The 15,303-nt window shown below is 46.4% G+C and overlaps 1 protein-coding gene across 1 annotated transcript in view; it reads right to left on the minus strand.

Annotated features, from left to right (window-relative positions):
- ror1 (receptor tyrosine kinase-like orphan receptor 1) overlaps positions 1-14,646 on the minus strand; it is a 76,178-nt gene extending 61,532 nt beyond the window's left edge. The window contains 1 exon segment of the mRNA XM_048977392.1: positions 13,770-14,646. Within this exon segment, the coding sequence (XP_048833349.1) occupies positions 13,770-13,872 (103 nt within the window). The 5' untranslated portion in view covers positions 13,873-14,646.
- Between the last annotated feature and the right edge of the window lie 657 nt (positions 14,647-15,303).

Below are 15,303 nucleotides of genomic sequence, written 5' to 3' on the forward strand. Positions count from 1 at the left end.
CCCCCCCACTGGGTCGGGTCGGGCACCAGGCGCCGCTTTCGGGAGACCGACCCCGACTCAAAAACAGTGAGGTGAGAAGGTGGGCGGGGGGACGGGCGCAGGACTGCTGGGGAGCCGGGGCAAGTGGGGGCAAAATGTGACAGATAGGGGGGGGTTTGGTAAGTGACCTCAGAGCAGCGCCAGGGAGACGTGGAAACCCAAAAAAAAATGGGCGGGAAAATGGACACCTCAAAAAGGAGAAGCAGCCCCCGTTAGCAGCCGATATGGAGACGGCCGCGCGTGTCCCTGTCACCCAGGGCGACTGCACTCTCTCCTCCACAATCCCAGCCACCCGGCCCCTTACTCCATAAACATCGCAATGAAATATTCACAACCTCATTGGTCAAAATCTTACGGACTCCGCTGGCCAGCTCCACATGCTAACGCAACGGAGCACGACAAGCTAACAAAATTCCTCAGGGCAAATTTAAAAATCTCCCTAAAAAGAACAGGCTACATTTTTTAAGTAAGCAGGGCTGTTCCTCAACTGACATAAATCTCTTTCGGACATTTATATAGAGATTTATGTGGAAGTCGTTGAAAAAACATCAGCGGAGATTTTCCAAGGCAAACGAGTCGCAGCGAAACGAATGCGAAATTTCAGCTATAGCAGAAAATGGAGAGAGTGGGATACAATGGGGGGGGGGGGGGGGGGGGGGGGGCTGAGAGGGGGGCGAAGAGGAGAAAAGTCCACACCGCAACCAAGCCCGCAGGTAACCCCCCCAGCAGGTGCCTTCACAGATCATTGGCCTGGGATCCGAAGTCCGAAGTTTAGAGATGGTGCTAGGTTGAGTGACTTTTTCGGGAAAGTCTGGCTTTGTTTAGCTACTGTCATGGAATACCCCCCATCACGCCTTTTTAGTGAAATAACGAAGCCATCCTGCAGGCCCAGTCAACCCATTAGGGTGGCATAGGTGTCTTGGGTGCCAACTTAGCGAAACAACTCAACTGTCTCCAATAAGGGGCAGCAGCAGTTCCCAAGGGAATGACAGACTTTGACTGGGACTGCCATCCTGGTCACAGTCTCATGAAGAATAAGATAGAGGATATCTCTGGATCATGGGTAGTCCAGGGTCATTTCTAGATCTGCCCCCACCAGCAATTAAAGGGCCAGTTCACCCCAAAACTTAAAATATATAAAAAATTAGAGTGGATTGAAAGCACTAAAGCCATCTAGGTTGTTCTGCTGTGAGTTGCATGCTTTTGGAGATATCGGCCGTAGAAATGTCGGGCTTCTCTCCTATATAATGAGACTGAATAGCACTCTCTCTGCGGTGATTAATGCCAGACAAATACATTCGAAAAAATTTAACAGCAACGTCTCTTACCAGAAATGATCACCTGGTTACTCGCGATAATCCATAGACTTTGTAGCGAGCAGTTTAATATACAGACTATTTTCTTCAAGCGAATTCCACACACGGGTCGTATCACTGCACAGACAACGTGAACACCCTCATTTCCACCCAATACCTCAGAATTTCTCTGAAAGATTAGATTTATAATTCTTGGATTTCTGTGGGAAAAGAGAACACAGTTCTGTGGTCCTACACATTTCGGCAAACTCGTGTTTCTGTTCACGGTCAGTGTTGGGAGTCCAAACTGAACGGGGTACGGAGACTCTCTAAAGGAACAGGAGACCGTGGGCCAAAGGTAGATCCACCCCATGAACAGCAGCCATCACAAACAAACGGACCGAGATGTTTATACAAGGTCAGCCTCTAACATCAGCTCACACTTTCCCTGCAGCAGGCATATAAACATATGGTGCCTTGCCCCCCAGCGCCAAGACTGCACCCACCAAGCAATGACATGCATTACTGGTCCTAAGGCATGAGGAATGGTGCCTTTCCTTTCTGGAAAAAGCAGAAGGTCTACGAAGATCCCAAAAGTACATGGGTCAAGGGACCACGCAGGAGGTCCGTCGCACCAAACGTACGGATGTGCGGGGGCTCCGCGGTTCAGCCCCGCCCTCGGCTTTATTTCAGTCCCAGGTCACTCAGCGAGGCGAACGAGCCAGAGGGCTCACAGCAGTGGTCAAGGTTCTGCTCCTCCGAGTGCCGTGTTGTAGGAAACCCAAACACAAAGCCAACATGGTGCCGAGATCCAGACCCTGAGCATTTCCCCGGGGGGGGATGGGGGGGGACAAGAAAAACCGCGTTATATAAACATCCATGTATAACTCACAGAAACTGCAATCCTGTTTTCATCCTCTACATAACACTTTTCACTCTTACCTTTTACTGATTTTAGTTCCTGTAACTGAACAAGTATAGCATTGTGCTACCAATATGAAGGTCAGGGGTTCGAATAGCCGAGAGCACATGATGTAACCCGTCTACTATAAGACACTTTGAATTAAAGTGCCAGATGAATAAAGGAAACATTTATTATTATTATCATTATTTTGTGCCATTAATTGTCTGTCAACTTCAGTTGACCATATAAACGGCATTCTTCTAGAACATTCTCTCTCACGTCTGGGTCTTCAGGCCTCCCTATGGCACCTTTGCTGTCATGTGGACTGATTAATATTACAGCAACATTGTAATAAATATCACAAATTTTTCCCCTGGGAGGAGACCTGGGGCCACCTGCTGGAGCTGTAATCTCTGAGGCAAAAGGAACATGAAGTCAGTTATTTTGACCATAAAGTATGACACAGAACTCATTACCCTCATGACCACAGGGAAGGATGAAGGACGTGGGTTCACGCCTCTGAGGGCAGGGGGAGACGCGAACCCCTCTGCAGCCTCGGACACAGCTCTTAGCGGCCAGGTGGGGGGGCGAGGGCACCCCGCCTTCCAGGCATTCCTGCCGTGACGGTGCAAGAGCCAAGATACAAAGGTGGCTTTGTGCCACACGGGGGGTGGTGAAGCAGGCCTCTGAAGTATTTGTGTAGGAAAAGTCAGAGCCGGGAATAATGTTATTCTTGCTCTTGAAACCCCTGCCTCCGAGTGGCCTTCTGAGCAGGCGCCCTGCGAGGGGCATCGTCTCACCGCATTCCTCAGCCTCACCAGGCACGGGAACGGGGGGGGGGCTTAGCGTGACAGAGCTCGTGCTCATACCTCTTAAACCTGATCCTCACCCCGGCCTGCTTCCTAGGGTCATCTGCCCCCCCCACCCCTTTTAGACCCACAGATATGGGGTTCTTGTTTATCTGAGGTCACTTAACAGCTGAAGATGGTGTGTGTGTGTGGGGGGGGATCATCACCGCAGAGATTCTCTCCTAATAATCACGTATCAGCCATGTTCACTCGTACCTCCACTGAACCTTCCGCATTTATACCTCAGTTCTGCCTAATAGATCAGGACTGTGTTACTCTGGGCTTCCTCCGCTGGTCCCAGGAGGACGGACTCCCCCTTTGAGTCTGGTTTCCCGCAAGGTTTCTTCCTTTTAGGGGGGTTTCTCCTTGCCACTGTCGCCTCTGGCTTGCACACCGGGGGCTCCGGGCGGGATAATGTATCGCACTTTGACACAATGTCACGTTGTGAGAATGCACTACACAAACAAAATTGGTATTGAAATTATACCTCCTTAGGAGGAAGAGTACAAACAAGATGGATGAGAAGAGAGGAGAAGAGGGTGTGACATGGGCCAGACGGCATTTGGTGCCACGGCACAGGGTCCCACAGAGGCTTCTCGGTGGATAGCGATACGTTCATTAAAATGTTCTATTCGACCTGAGGATTTTCTACCTTAAAAAGAAGGTTTATGTAGTATATTTAGACTAACCACAGGTGATGATTTAACACCTACAAGGGGCTATTCGGGGAAAGATTTGATGGACAAGGAGAGTTTAGTTTTCTTGTGGTTTAAAAAAGCCTCTCTCGGCCAACTTCATATACAGGAACTTTGTTTAAGGTACGAGCAGAAGTCGAGAGGAGGTGAGCGGAAGGCCAGGAATGCCCCCCTCCCCCCCCCAATCGAATCCCAGCCCCTGATCCAGGCTCTGACAGACAAACGTTCCTAAAAAGAGCCCAGAACAGGACACCCAACTTCCCAGACAGAAAAAATACACAAATTATGAAAAAAGTCAGAAATTTGGAAAAAGCTAGTGTGTAGGAGCCTGGGGAATGGAGAAAGCATGATGACAAGCCCCCAGTGGAGCACCGGGGGCATTTCGGGAAGGGGGGGGTACCATGTACATAGACTGGGCCCCCACTCACACTATAATAGCGGGTAAGTCTGGGAGAAAGACTCCCAAGCAGGGTGCCAAGACGGTCCAGCACACCCTCCGCAGGTGTCCCGGTTCCATGGACCGGCTCCATAACCTCACAGCAACCCGGCAGAGCCAAGGCCGGTGCCATCAGACCGCGGTGCGTTTCAGCTCACGGGATTTCAGAAGTGACCTCATGTCTGGCCCTCGGCGACCCTCCCTGAAACTCCGGCCGCTATCGGTCCCGTTTTTTTGCTTTTGTTTCGGCACACACTTCGGATTTCTGCGCCGCGCGCCTGAGAGATGAATGCCTACCGTGGTGAAATGAAAAGCACTCTGCCATGTAAAGGAGACGCGCCCACCAAAAGCGCCAAGCAGAGCCAAGTCAAGTCAAGCTTCACCGTCATCCCACCCATGTACAAATACACAGTGAAGCGGAGGGACGTTCCTCCTGGTCTCACATGTGCAACATTCATGACGGGACAGATATTACAGCGCTAAAAACGGTTATGGGTTTATTTACATAAAAGAAGATTCTTGTCCATGTATTAATATTTTATGGTGGAGGGGAGACACAGGAAAGTGGCACCTCTACTTACTATCTAATATAGGCGACTTCAACCCATTTTTAAGGGAGGATTCCGCCACACTATTTTTGTCTCAGCCCCTTTGAAGAATTATTATCCTAAACTAGTGTTTCCCAATCCGGTCCTCTGGTGCACAAACAGTCCACATTTTTGCTACCTCCCAGCTGCTTAGAGGGAGCAAAAATGTGGGCTTATTGGCAGGGAGCTTGGAGGGAACAAAAAACATGGACCAACCGTGGGTCCATGAGGACCAGATTGGGAAACCCTGTTCTAAATCCATTTACTGATTTTATCTGAGGGTCAAATCCTAGAAACACCCCTGCCACTTGTATCAAATATTCCACCACCGACAAACGAACAGGCCCCACTACACTGGGAACTTAGCACACAGAAGCACTGTTCAGGCTGGTAGTGGAAGTACAGCGGGGTTTCCCAGTAGCTAGGCTGATGTAGGCAGAGTCGGGGTATTCCTGCGTTCGGGTGTATTTCAAGAGCCAGAGCAGTCAGGGAAAGGACAACTGAAAAGGAAGGCAAAGTCTCTCAGCAGAAGCCTCCATACCCAGGTGAGACATCTGTAACGTCTGGAGGTGCCGTGAGCCACGTTTCTGCAGTCCAAACAACAAGCCTGGTATTTAACTGCGGGCCCCCCTGTTTAGAAAGTCTCACCCCACCCTCACTCCGAATGAAGGAGAGGTTCGACCTTGAGCCGCGACCCACCCACATACCGGCTTGTCCGTGCCACGCGCTTCCCTCATGGTCGCCGTGGTTACCGTGAAGCACCACCGTTTCGTCCCAAAGCTGGTGGCCAGAGGAAAACGAAGATGAACCTTCAAAGTGATCTGCGGTGGTGGACCATGAGACGACCATATTCAAGGGCCTCAGGCGAGCTCAGGATGGTATTACCAGAGCTGGCGGGGCCTCCTCCAACCAACATCCCTGCTTTATTTCACATATCTGGGTTCCCTGGAAAACCACTGCTAAGTGCTTTCACATTACCAAACATCCAGGCAATCACACGTCTTGGTTGCCGTCCAAGACCACCTTCAAGACCGTGGAGCCACAAATACTCTTTACACAGGAAAACCCCCGTTGAAACCAAACGTAATTGCAGAAAGCCATTCCTCAAATTTAAATGCTTTTGTATAAATATTAGAAAAATGTTTGCCTGAAAAATACTGTAAGCAGCTCAAGGTTTTGCAATTCATAAACTGTGAATTAAATGCCAAGTAGACATTTCAAATAAGCAAAATTTTATTTCTAAAACGTTTTATTTGGCCTGGATCTAAAATGGGCACAGAACAGCCAATAAACAAAAAATTATGACCATATACAGACTGGCTGACTGGCTAGACGCATCAAGGCACTGAATACTCAGAAGTCGATGAAGTTCTAAAGATGCAAAACTAACAACTTTAATCAAAACGGTGCTTTGAATGTAATTTTGCAGTTTCTTTAGATCATTATTAACTAACTTTTGAAGAGGAGACAGATACCCGGGAGCCTAAACCAAATTCACAGAAGCAATATCAGTGTCCTAATCACAGAATCTGGATTCACTCTGGATTTCCTTGGCATTGTGGGACAGGCTGCCTATAAATACCCCATAAAGTTAATCTGGAGAGAAATCAGCAGGTTGCCAGGTGGTGGGTTGCCAGGGTGATGGAGTGTGTGGAGTAAACGGTGCCTAACTTAAGAAGTGCTCGAGTGGGAGGAATCTCCATCAGGGTGGCCGTAACGCCCACACGAGGCTAACGACGGCGACTCCGGTGCGGGGAACGTGGAGGCGGCATAGCGTGATGAGGCCGTTTAAACGCAAACATCCAAGGAGAAATACAACGTGTAATTTCCTGGGGCGGGAAAACAAGCCGGTGCTCGACAGGAACATTGGAAGAGGCAAGAGTGCGAGCAGGGATGCCGCTGCAAGAAGCCTCTCTACGTCACAGACAGACGCGTGACGACGGCCCCAGCGACCGGACCCGTAAAACAGCAATGAATCCCCGGGAGAAGTGGTTCAAGAAGAGCACTGATTTCAGACCAACAGTGCCTGACAAAACAAAGCAACCCTTGGCAAGCGTAAACAGCTGATCACAAGACAAAATACAACCATAGCAGATTCCAGGGGATGCCGTTTACCCATCCCAGTAAGCCTGCAAATCACAGCTAATATTTCCAAAACATGCATTTGGACACTATAAAAAAACAGATTTGTATTCTCAGAGCTGCTATTAAACTCAGGGGCTGGTCAAAGGGTTTAGAGGATAACAAGCTAATCTGAAAGGAGTGGGATTTTTATTTCGATGGCAATCTCACCGAAATGCGTCATATCTGTGAAAGATCGGGGTGGGCGGGTGGGTTTAAGAGCGGTAAAGGTGAGCTTGGGGGCAATGACTGAAAGAGGTTAAAGACAAGTTTAAAATCATGTGCTACTAAGCCTCTTAGGTCCCTTTAAAGAGGAGATAATTGGGGTTTTATGATGCGAGAGGCACGGGGTGGAGTAAGCAGAACGCCCTCTCTCCCTCGCCCTGTTGGGGGCACTGCAGAGGCATGCTGGGAAAGCCGTTTTGCCTCCTCACGCCTGCCGTCAAGCTGCCCCCCCCTCGAACCCACCGACCCTGCCTTGGCCGGGACACCACAGGGCGCATCATGAAAAACACACATGCGCAATAAAGTCACGCTGAGATGAAAGCACTCGAACGGCTTATGAGAAAATCAGCCCGTTCCCAGATTCCAGGCCTTTCTATGCGCCGGCGGGGGAAGCAGAGGAGAGGGGGGATAGAAGGGTGACCAGACCCACTTAACTGGGCTCACAGATACCATCCAAACTCGGATGGGTTCCGGAAGCAGTTAGGTCGTGTTATCGGAAATCTGAAAACACCATTTCCGCTCCGGCCACAACAGAATTAAATTGGTTTTCACTGCCACGCATTTCAAAGGCATTAGGGGTGGGGGAGCGATTCTCTCTCTTATGAATAAGGGAAAAGAAACAAAAAAGAATAAATAAAGTTAAATTTCTTCCCAAGTCTCCAGCAGGCCTGAAACCTGGCACGCTACTGGCAGCGAAGTTTCATTTCCTGCGCCGCTGAAATCGATGCGCTCGCAAAAAAGGCCACAGCGGCAGGGAAGGTACCGGAGCCTAGACGTGCACTTGGTATGACTCCAAAGTTAAAAGGGAAAAAAATAATATTATAATCAAATAAAAGCGGTGCCAGGTTTGATAAACATCCAGACGGAAATGAAATAACTGTCGAGGTGGAAATATGAAAAGTTCGCTGTGTGGGAAACCTTTTCATTCCGATTATTTTTCCTTCAATCCACCTCTAAGGGATCCAGCCAAACCTGGACACACATCACATCCCACATAGGATTTTTTTCCCCTTCATTCAGCATGTAACGTTTGGGTAACCTGCCCTGGTGGGAGGGGAAAGCGTCTCCCCCCACACAACTTGGGGGCTTTGTGTATACAAGTTCTACAGAATTATGTGCATGTTCACGTCCACCCCGGGGCTGTGGAGCAAATGCGGGCGGGCGGCACGATACCGCCGCATGCCGAGGACACTCGGCTGGGACCTACATCCCAGGTCCAGCCGCTAAGTGCAAAAACAGCAGCTTTTACGGGCCTAAGTGGTTCCCCACACCATCTCATCACTCGCCGCCTTATTAAAACGCAAAGGCACCGCGAATTTCAGGGTCGACTGGATCGCTGATGAGTGATGAGGGTTCGAACCTTAGTCAGTCCACGTGTTCTTGGAACCGGCCTCCATTGCTGGATGTCAGAGTGTTGAACTGAGTTGGGGGGGGGGGGGGGTGGGGGTTACTTTGGAGCCTGTCAAAGCCACCAGCAGCAGATCCGCTCCAATGGGACAACAAAATCGCTCTTCACTGCACTGAACTGCACACGAAATTCGGCAGGCAAAGCAATAGCACATAAAGTCATGTACTTGTAGTCCCTTCATATGGTGCTGACACCAGCGGGAACAGCAGCAGCAACCCTGCCTGCGTCTCAATGCCACCTGGTGTGGCTCCTAGATTTTCCCATAATATTTAAATCCAATGTATATTCTGTACCGGAAGTCAACTAGCCCGTCTACTGAGCTTATACTAAACCTCTTCAAGGGAACGAAATCTTCAAAGCGCAGAGAATTAGCTTTAAAAATGGGCTCAGATTAGAGTTTCTATGGATACTGATAAATAGTAAGTCGTGACGTAGAAACGAGGAAAAAAAAAAATCGTTCATAACTTCATACACGGCCTTGTGTTGAAGGGAAGCTAATATCAAGCTCACACCTCATTCCGAATTATCCACACGCGCTCGTAAACCCCTGCTTTCTTCCGTCCTTCACTTCTGAAACATCCATCCACGAAAAACCCAACCGAGAAGATGACAGCCCTCACAACGACAGCGACTTCACCCCCGTGACCGGAGGCTCGAGGGAACGCAGAGTTAAGGCTTCACAGTATTCGGAACAAACCATTAGTCGGCCATAAAACTTAATTTCCCGTAATCCAAGCTGACTCTCGCTCGCCAAGCCCGACAGCAGCCCGGTGCAGATGGTGAATGTGCGGTTTTTCTTTTTGTCGAGTCCCCGGTGTTACAAAGACCCTTAATTTGTTTCGAGAGAGAGGGGAGCTTGTTCCTCGCCGGCAGGTCATTAAACGCTGGTGTAGCTCGCTGTAATGTTATTGAGGGCGACAGACAGCTGAACAGAGAACGAAAACCGGAGCAATTCAGCCTAGCAGACAAGGAACGGCGCCGAAATCAACATGCACCGTATTCATTTAGGTCACATCCAGAAAGGTCACTGTGCACAATTTTACAAAGTTACCAGTAATGATGAACTTCGGGGAATAAAGCATTGAAGCTAAAAGTTACATATTACAAGAGATTTTTAGAGTCACGTAAAAAAGAAAAAAGGTCAAGTCCTGTAAATGAAAACATTTCCAACAAGTTATCAGCTGTCAATGTGGTTTCTTAGCAAATAGAAGGTAAACAATGTATATTTGTGTAAAATATGCATTTTTTTGCGAACTCCAGCCTGGCTCTTCCCTGCTTCTCATTGATGAAGAGCTTCTTCCTTCCTTTATGGGCTTCAGTCCTGCTTCGAGGAGCCTGATACACACTGTCCTATCAGTGCACCTCACACCTGCACTTCACGCTTCTCACTCTTTTTGAAAGACACTTGATGTCAGCCTTTGATTCATAAAGACACTATAAGTTAACGCTCATCTCTGGCATTAGAAAGTCGGTTCTGCCCTCTGTCTGTCTGGCTTCTGGTCGTTCCCAGCGTCTCCTGCTTCACCTTATTCTTGTGTACTGCCGTCTTAGAAATTGTGAGCCTGGACACAACCTGCCTTGCAGTGTCGCCTTCTGCCAACAGAAGCAGGATTAAACCAGGACTTTAAAATGATGTTTGACAGTTGTCTCACTTTTGTCCCAGAGCTGCATATATCTACAGTGGAAAGTGGCCTCTTCCAATATTCAGGAGTTCATACTGTTTGTAACTGTTACTCTCCAGTGCATTATCCAAAAAAAGGTTAGAAATATTCACTCGGTTAAGGTCAAATATTCCCATAAATGTGCCTTCTTTGGTCTTTCAGAGTAGACACTCCCACATATTCCCATAGTGTCTCCCTTCGGATCAGTAACGGAATACTGACAACTTCCTGCTGGGTTTCAGTGTTCGCCGGAGCAAACAGCTTAATCTACTGTCTGACGAGTTACTTCAGTGTCAGTCCTGACAAAACACCGCAGGCTCGCTTCGGAATACCTTCACCCCCCTTTGGTTCGCTTTCTTCTGATCCGCGAAAACAGACTGATGAATGGCGGGACCGCGCTGCCAATCATCCGAAGATGGCTGCCGTCCGGAGTCGGCGCGAGCCAAGAAGGGAGGAGGGGAGTGGCCCAGTACAAGGGGCCGCTGGCAGGGACGAAAGGAGGAAGTTTGGGGCCAGAAGATGCGAGAGACAGGGTGCCCCTTCACTGCCACCCCGTCACTGACCCTCAGAAGCGCTACCCTACCACGCCAACCATTTATGTTTGCCATCTCCACATAAATCTCTGCCAGGACATCAACATATGGAATTACTCCTTATGCTATTCTCGCTGCGAAGGCAGAATTAAAGAGTCATACATTCTGGGAAAGACAGACGGCAATGAATATGTCAAGGCCTGACCAATGAAAGAACAGAGCAGTGTACAGAAGAGAAAATGTTTTTTAAAAAAAGGGGGGGGGGCATAAAATGTTTTCCTTTTAAAACAAATATTAATCTTCGAGAACTCCTTAAGCAGAGGTGTTTAGTACGCCTGAGAGAGTTGGGGGTTTCACAAAGACGTAAGTGTGCCGGTCCTCCGGCTGCGACGGCTACTTAACACTCAGGACTCACACTAACACCGAAAGGAAGATTTAAAGCGGCCGCGACCCGCCCGGACTCCTGAGAGGAACAAGCCGCGGTCTCCTAATATTAACTAACTGGTACGAAGGAACACTCCACTCTCTACATAGCGCCACTTTTTAGGATTATGACAAACTACAGTAAATTACAGGAAATTAATTTGCAAATGTAATGCCAAAGCCACCCCCCCCCGCCTTTGACATGATAATATTATTTAAGAAATAATATAAACTTAATCAAAATATCACTGCAGGCTTACGTTTGGGGGGGGGTATTTGCGAACATTTTTAAATAACACTGCATAAAATATTCCAATCTTACTTTAAGGAACCGTCACAGCGGTTTTTGTATTTGACTGGTATCTTCATTGCACGGAAACAGCATCGGGTGGGATTTTGCCAAAGCAGTATCCCATATACACACTGAATAACTATAATATTAAGAAACGGATTAAAGACCACACAGAGGTCAGCTCTTGGGAATTTGCTCCCCCCGCCCCCATCTCATCCCCATCTTGTATTTCATTATTTTCTCCACCCAGACTCAAAGTTGTTTGCATTTCTCTCAGCGACTTCGGTTTAAAAGACCAACAGCGAAACCCAGCTTGTAGTCAATGTCCAGCCCCATCGTGACTGTAATATGTACTGGGGGGGATATTAAATTACAATGCTGAAGACTCACTCTGATGAGGCGTCTATTCCTGTTTAGGGATTTACTACATTACGTGCCTACGCAGGAAAGCGCCCAGAAACGGCTTGTAAACAAGAATTAATTCCACGTAAAACGCACCTTTCTGCAAAAATTACATCCCCGTAATAAAACCGAATTAAATAGTACAAGCGATTTTCAGTGATGCTAAAAATACACCCACTTCAATGTCGCAGATTTTTCTATAATAGTTTATTCGTACGTGAATAAAATTCCTTTTTATATTAGAGGTTGGTGAGCATTATGGCGAAAGTTGAAATTTCCGTGCAGTTCTTTTGTATTTCCTATTTAAATTGGCGATTAATTGATACCACCTGACTGGTAGGCACTCCACTGTTATCAGACCTCGTGTAAGGTTATTAATTTGTTCCCACGTGGTTTTTAGTCCAGGAAAAATATAATAAAGCCACACGATGTTGTTTTAAGTATCCAAGAGACTAGATTAATTCATAATTAGACAAAAGGGACAGACGGATGTATTTGGGTACCTGTTTGTCTTTCACGGTTATGCGGGAGCTATTTATAACCTCGCGCAGGTTAAGTGGGAGAAGGTCCCAGAGTGTTTGGATTTAACAGCGATGAGGCTCGGTAATCTACCACAGCCCCCTAATGTTATTTACATTAAAACTACATTTAAAGAAATGTAAACATAATGTAAAACACAGCTTCAGTGGTTTCGCTGGGGTGTGTTATAAGACGGCGGCATGGCGAGTGTCAAGGTGGTTTGGCTTTTCAGTGCGAAGACGCCTGTTCAAGTGCTTAAGAGCTCATTTGCAGATAGCTGGAGATTAACTCGGTGTTACACGGTTAAGCTTTATTTGCACTGAATAGGAATTTGCCTTCATCCATTTTCCACACACCTGATCTCGGAAAATATGTATTGTAAAACCCAACCAGTAGGTAGCTTAGTTGGGAAAAAAAAGTAGTTTATCCTCTGTACTATTAAGCAGCGCATAAATAAATACAATTTAAAATACTGAAAGGGAATACAATATGGATTATTATTATTAATAATAATTATTATTATTTGTAGCAAATGTAAACATCTGGTCTGAGTTGCCCGAAACCGGTGAAATCTGTTTGCTTGGTTATGTATCAAAACGTCCGATGTTAGCTACGCAAATGGTGCTTGTTTTTCTTAACATTCATCAGATCGTCCTACTTGCCAGAAAAGGCAACTTTATCAAAGTCTAACCAGAGTTTATTCGATGTGTACCGTTCACCAGAGTTACTTGCATTTCCGAAAAGGGGGCAGGAAGAAATAGTTTACATTAGGCTCCCGATAAGAGGAATAGAAATCTGCGTATTTTCTCGGCAGATCGACGTCGGATACACTGCATCTTATCATGCGATATCAGACGGAGTGTCTGCCGTGTGTCCTTTACACTATGGACAATGGACATCCAGCAGACAGGCTTCCCACTTCACGTCTATCAATTCTGACTTTTAAGATGCCCAATGTATAGCCCTACGAATTATTTCTCCCAAAACCCAAGTCAAAAAAGGAAAGATAGTCGGCAGCCAGTCACTAACTAGAAGGGATGTATAGCCTATAGACTTTGGTAGCTTAATTGCAGTATTTTTGTGGTAAATACACGTATACGTAATACGTATAATCTTTAACATAAAGCATTTAAAGAAATTAAATTTAATCCGGCAAGTGTGAAATACATCATAGCCCATAACGTAGACTACCCAATGCACAATAAGCAGACATACAGTAAGTTACTTTTGGTCAAAAATTCGAAAAAAACGAAACCCTTTATTCCAATAAGTAAAAGCGCAAATCAAACAATTATTACTGGAAGTACTTATTCCGCAACATGAGAAATCAGGAATTCCTGGCGAAGCTTAAAACCATTATAATGAATTATTTGTCTCTTACCCGCTGAAGTGCGCATCCCCAGAGCAATAAGTCGTATGACAAAGAGTCGAAGAAAGTTCATCTGACATCCCCGAAACAGGACCGCTGGCCGCATTTGATTCATTCCGCTAGACTCGAGGTGGTATCTTTACATCCACTACTAGGGATTAAAATAAATTAAAGTTTTTACGGCCGGATCCCAGCTACCTGCACCCGCACACTGGAGTAGAAAACTGGGATCCGAGGGCTCGTCCACAGCCTCTGCTAAGTTTGGGGCTGTTCCGCTTTTTCGCCCCTTCTTCCAAAACCGAGGCTCGTACGAGCACTGGACGATAAGCTACATTGCGGGTCCGTTTTGCGCCACCTGGCGTCCAACCTGAAAATATCGTATACAGTATGTTTAAGGGCAATTACGGATCCAAGCAACTTGTCTGTTCACTTGTAATTTGGAGCGTACCGTATAGGATACTCAATTCGTTAGTTTTATATACACCGTCAACCTAGTGTAAAGAATCTCAGTATTGTCCGAGATATTTCTATTCATTAGAGTTACTTAATCTTATTTTTTGTTGCAACAGGTTACGTACGCATATTAGTGCCCATATAATACATATTGGTTAAGAGTACCGTGGTAGTTAAAACATGCATTTAATTATATCTAATAGGTCTATTAGACACATAGTTTGCCTTATAGTAATAGGTTTATAGGACTTCTAATGGCATGTTTTTACATACATCTCTAACTCAAGTTCACAGTTTTATTCAGCCTATATAATCGCGATGTTACTGTTTCTATAATAACCTACTTATTTTACTAAACCTATCCGAAACGTTCGTTTTACCTACATTTCCCAGTGCTTACTTTTGCAACGTCGCCTAACCTTAACCAGCTGTCGGTTTCAAATTACTACGTTTTTCCCGTGTGGGATAAATAATACAATTAGATGCCTGTTATCAACAGACCCATTGAACCACGCGGTGCGTATTGGCGGCAGCTCATAAAACAATAATTGCCACTAACAAACCGCTAATTCGTAGCAGTGATTAAGATAATGCAGGTGTGGGAAGGTGCCTGAGGTTCACACACTCAAGGCCCGACAGGGATCAGCGTGACCCCGCCTTGCATAGGGATTACTGCTAATGAATTAGGTCTAAGTGCAAAAGGAAGGGGGCTTTTTTAAAAGGCTGTCCTTAACAAAGACATCTTAACACTACTTAATTTAAATAAAATGTGGTGAGAAATTCGTGTTTAATAATGGCAAATGACTGTTAAGGCGGTGCATATTAAATGAGAGAAACATTCTGTTACGAAAATGTATCCCCCCCCCCATTTTTGGAACGTTATTAAATATTATTAAGTTATCATGTTGTGATCTAATGGAGGTCGCTGATGCTCACTTCTATCATTAAACGGAAACTTTAAAATCCGCAAAATAATTATAGCTATAAACTATTTCATAAGGCTGAGCATCCCCAAGGAATCAGGGCAGACATTAAAGTAGACGTGTAAATATAGCCTATAGTCTATACGCTTAAAATTGCTGTTGCGGCCAAC

The sequence above is a fragment of the Brienomyrus brachyistius genome, chromosome 15 (assembly GCF_023856365.1).
Source record: "Brienomyrus brachyistius isolate T26 chromosome 15, BBRACH_0.4, whole genome shotgun sequence".
NCBI lineage: Eukaryota > Metazoa > Chordata > Actinopteri > Osteoglossiformes > Mormyridae > Brienomyrus > Brienomyrus brachyistius.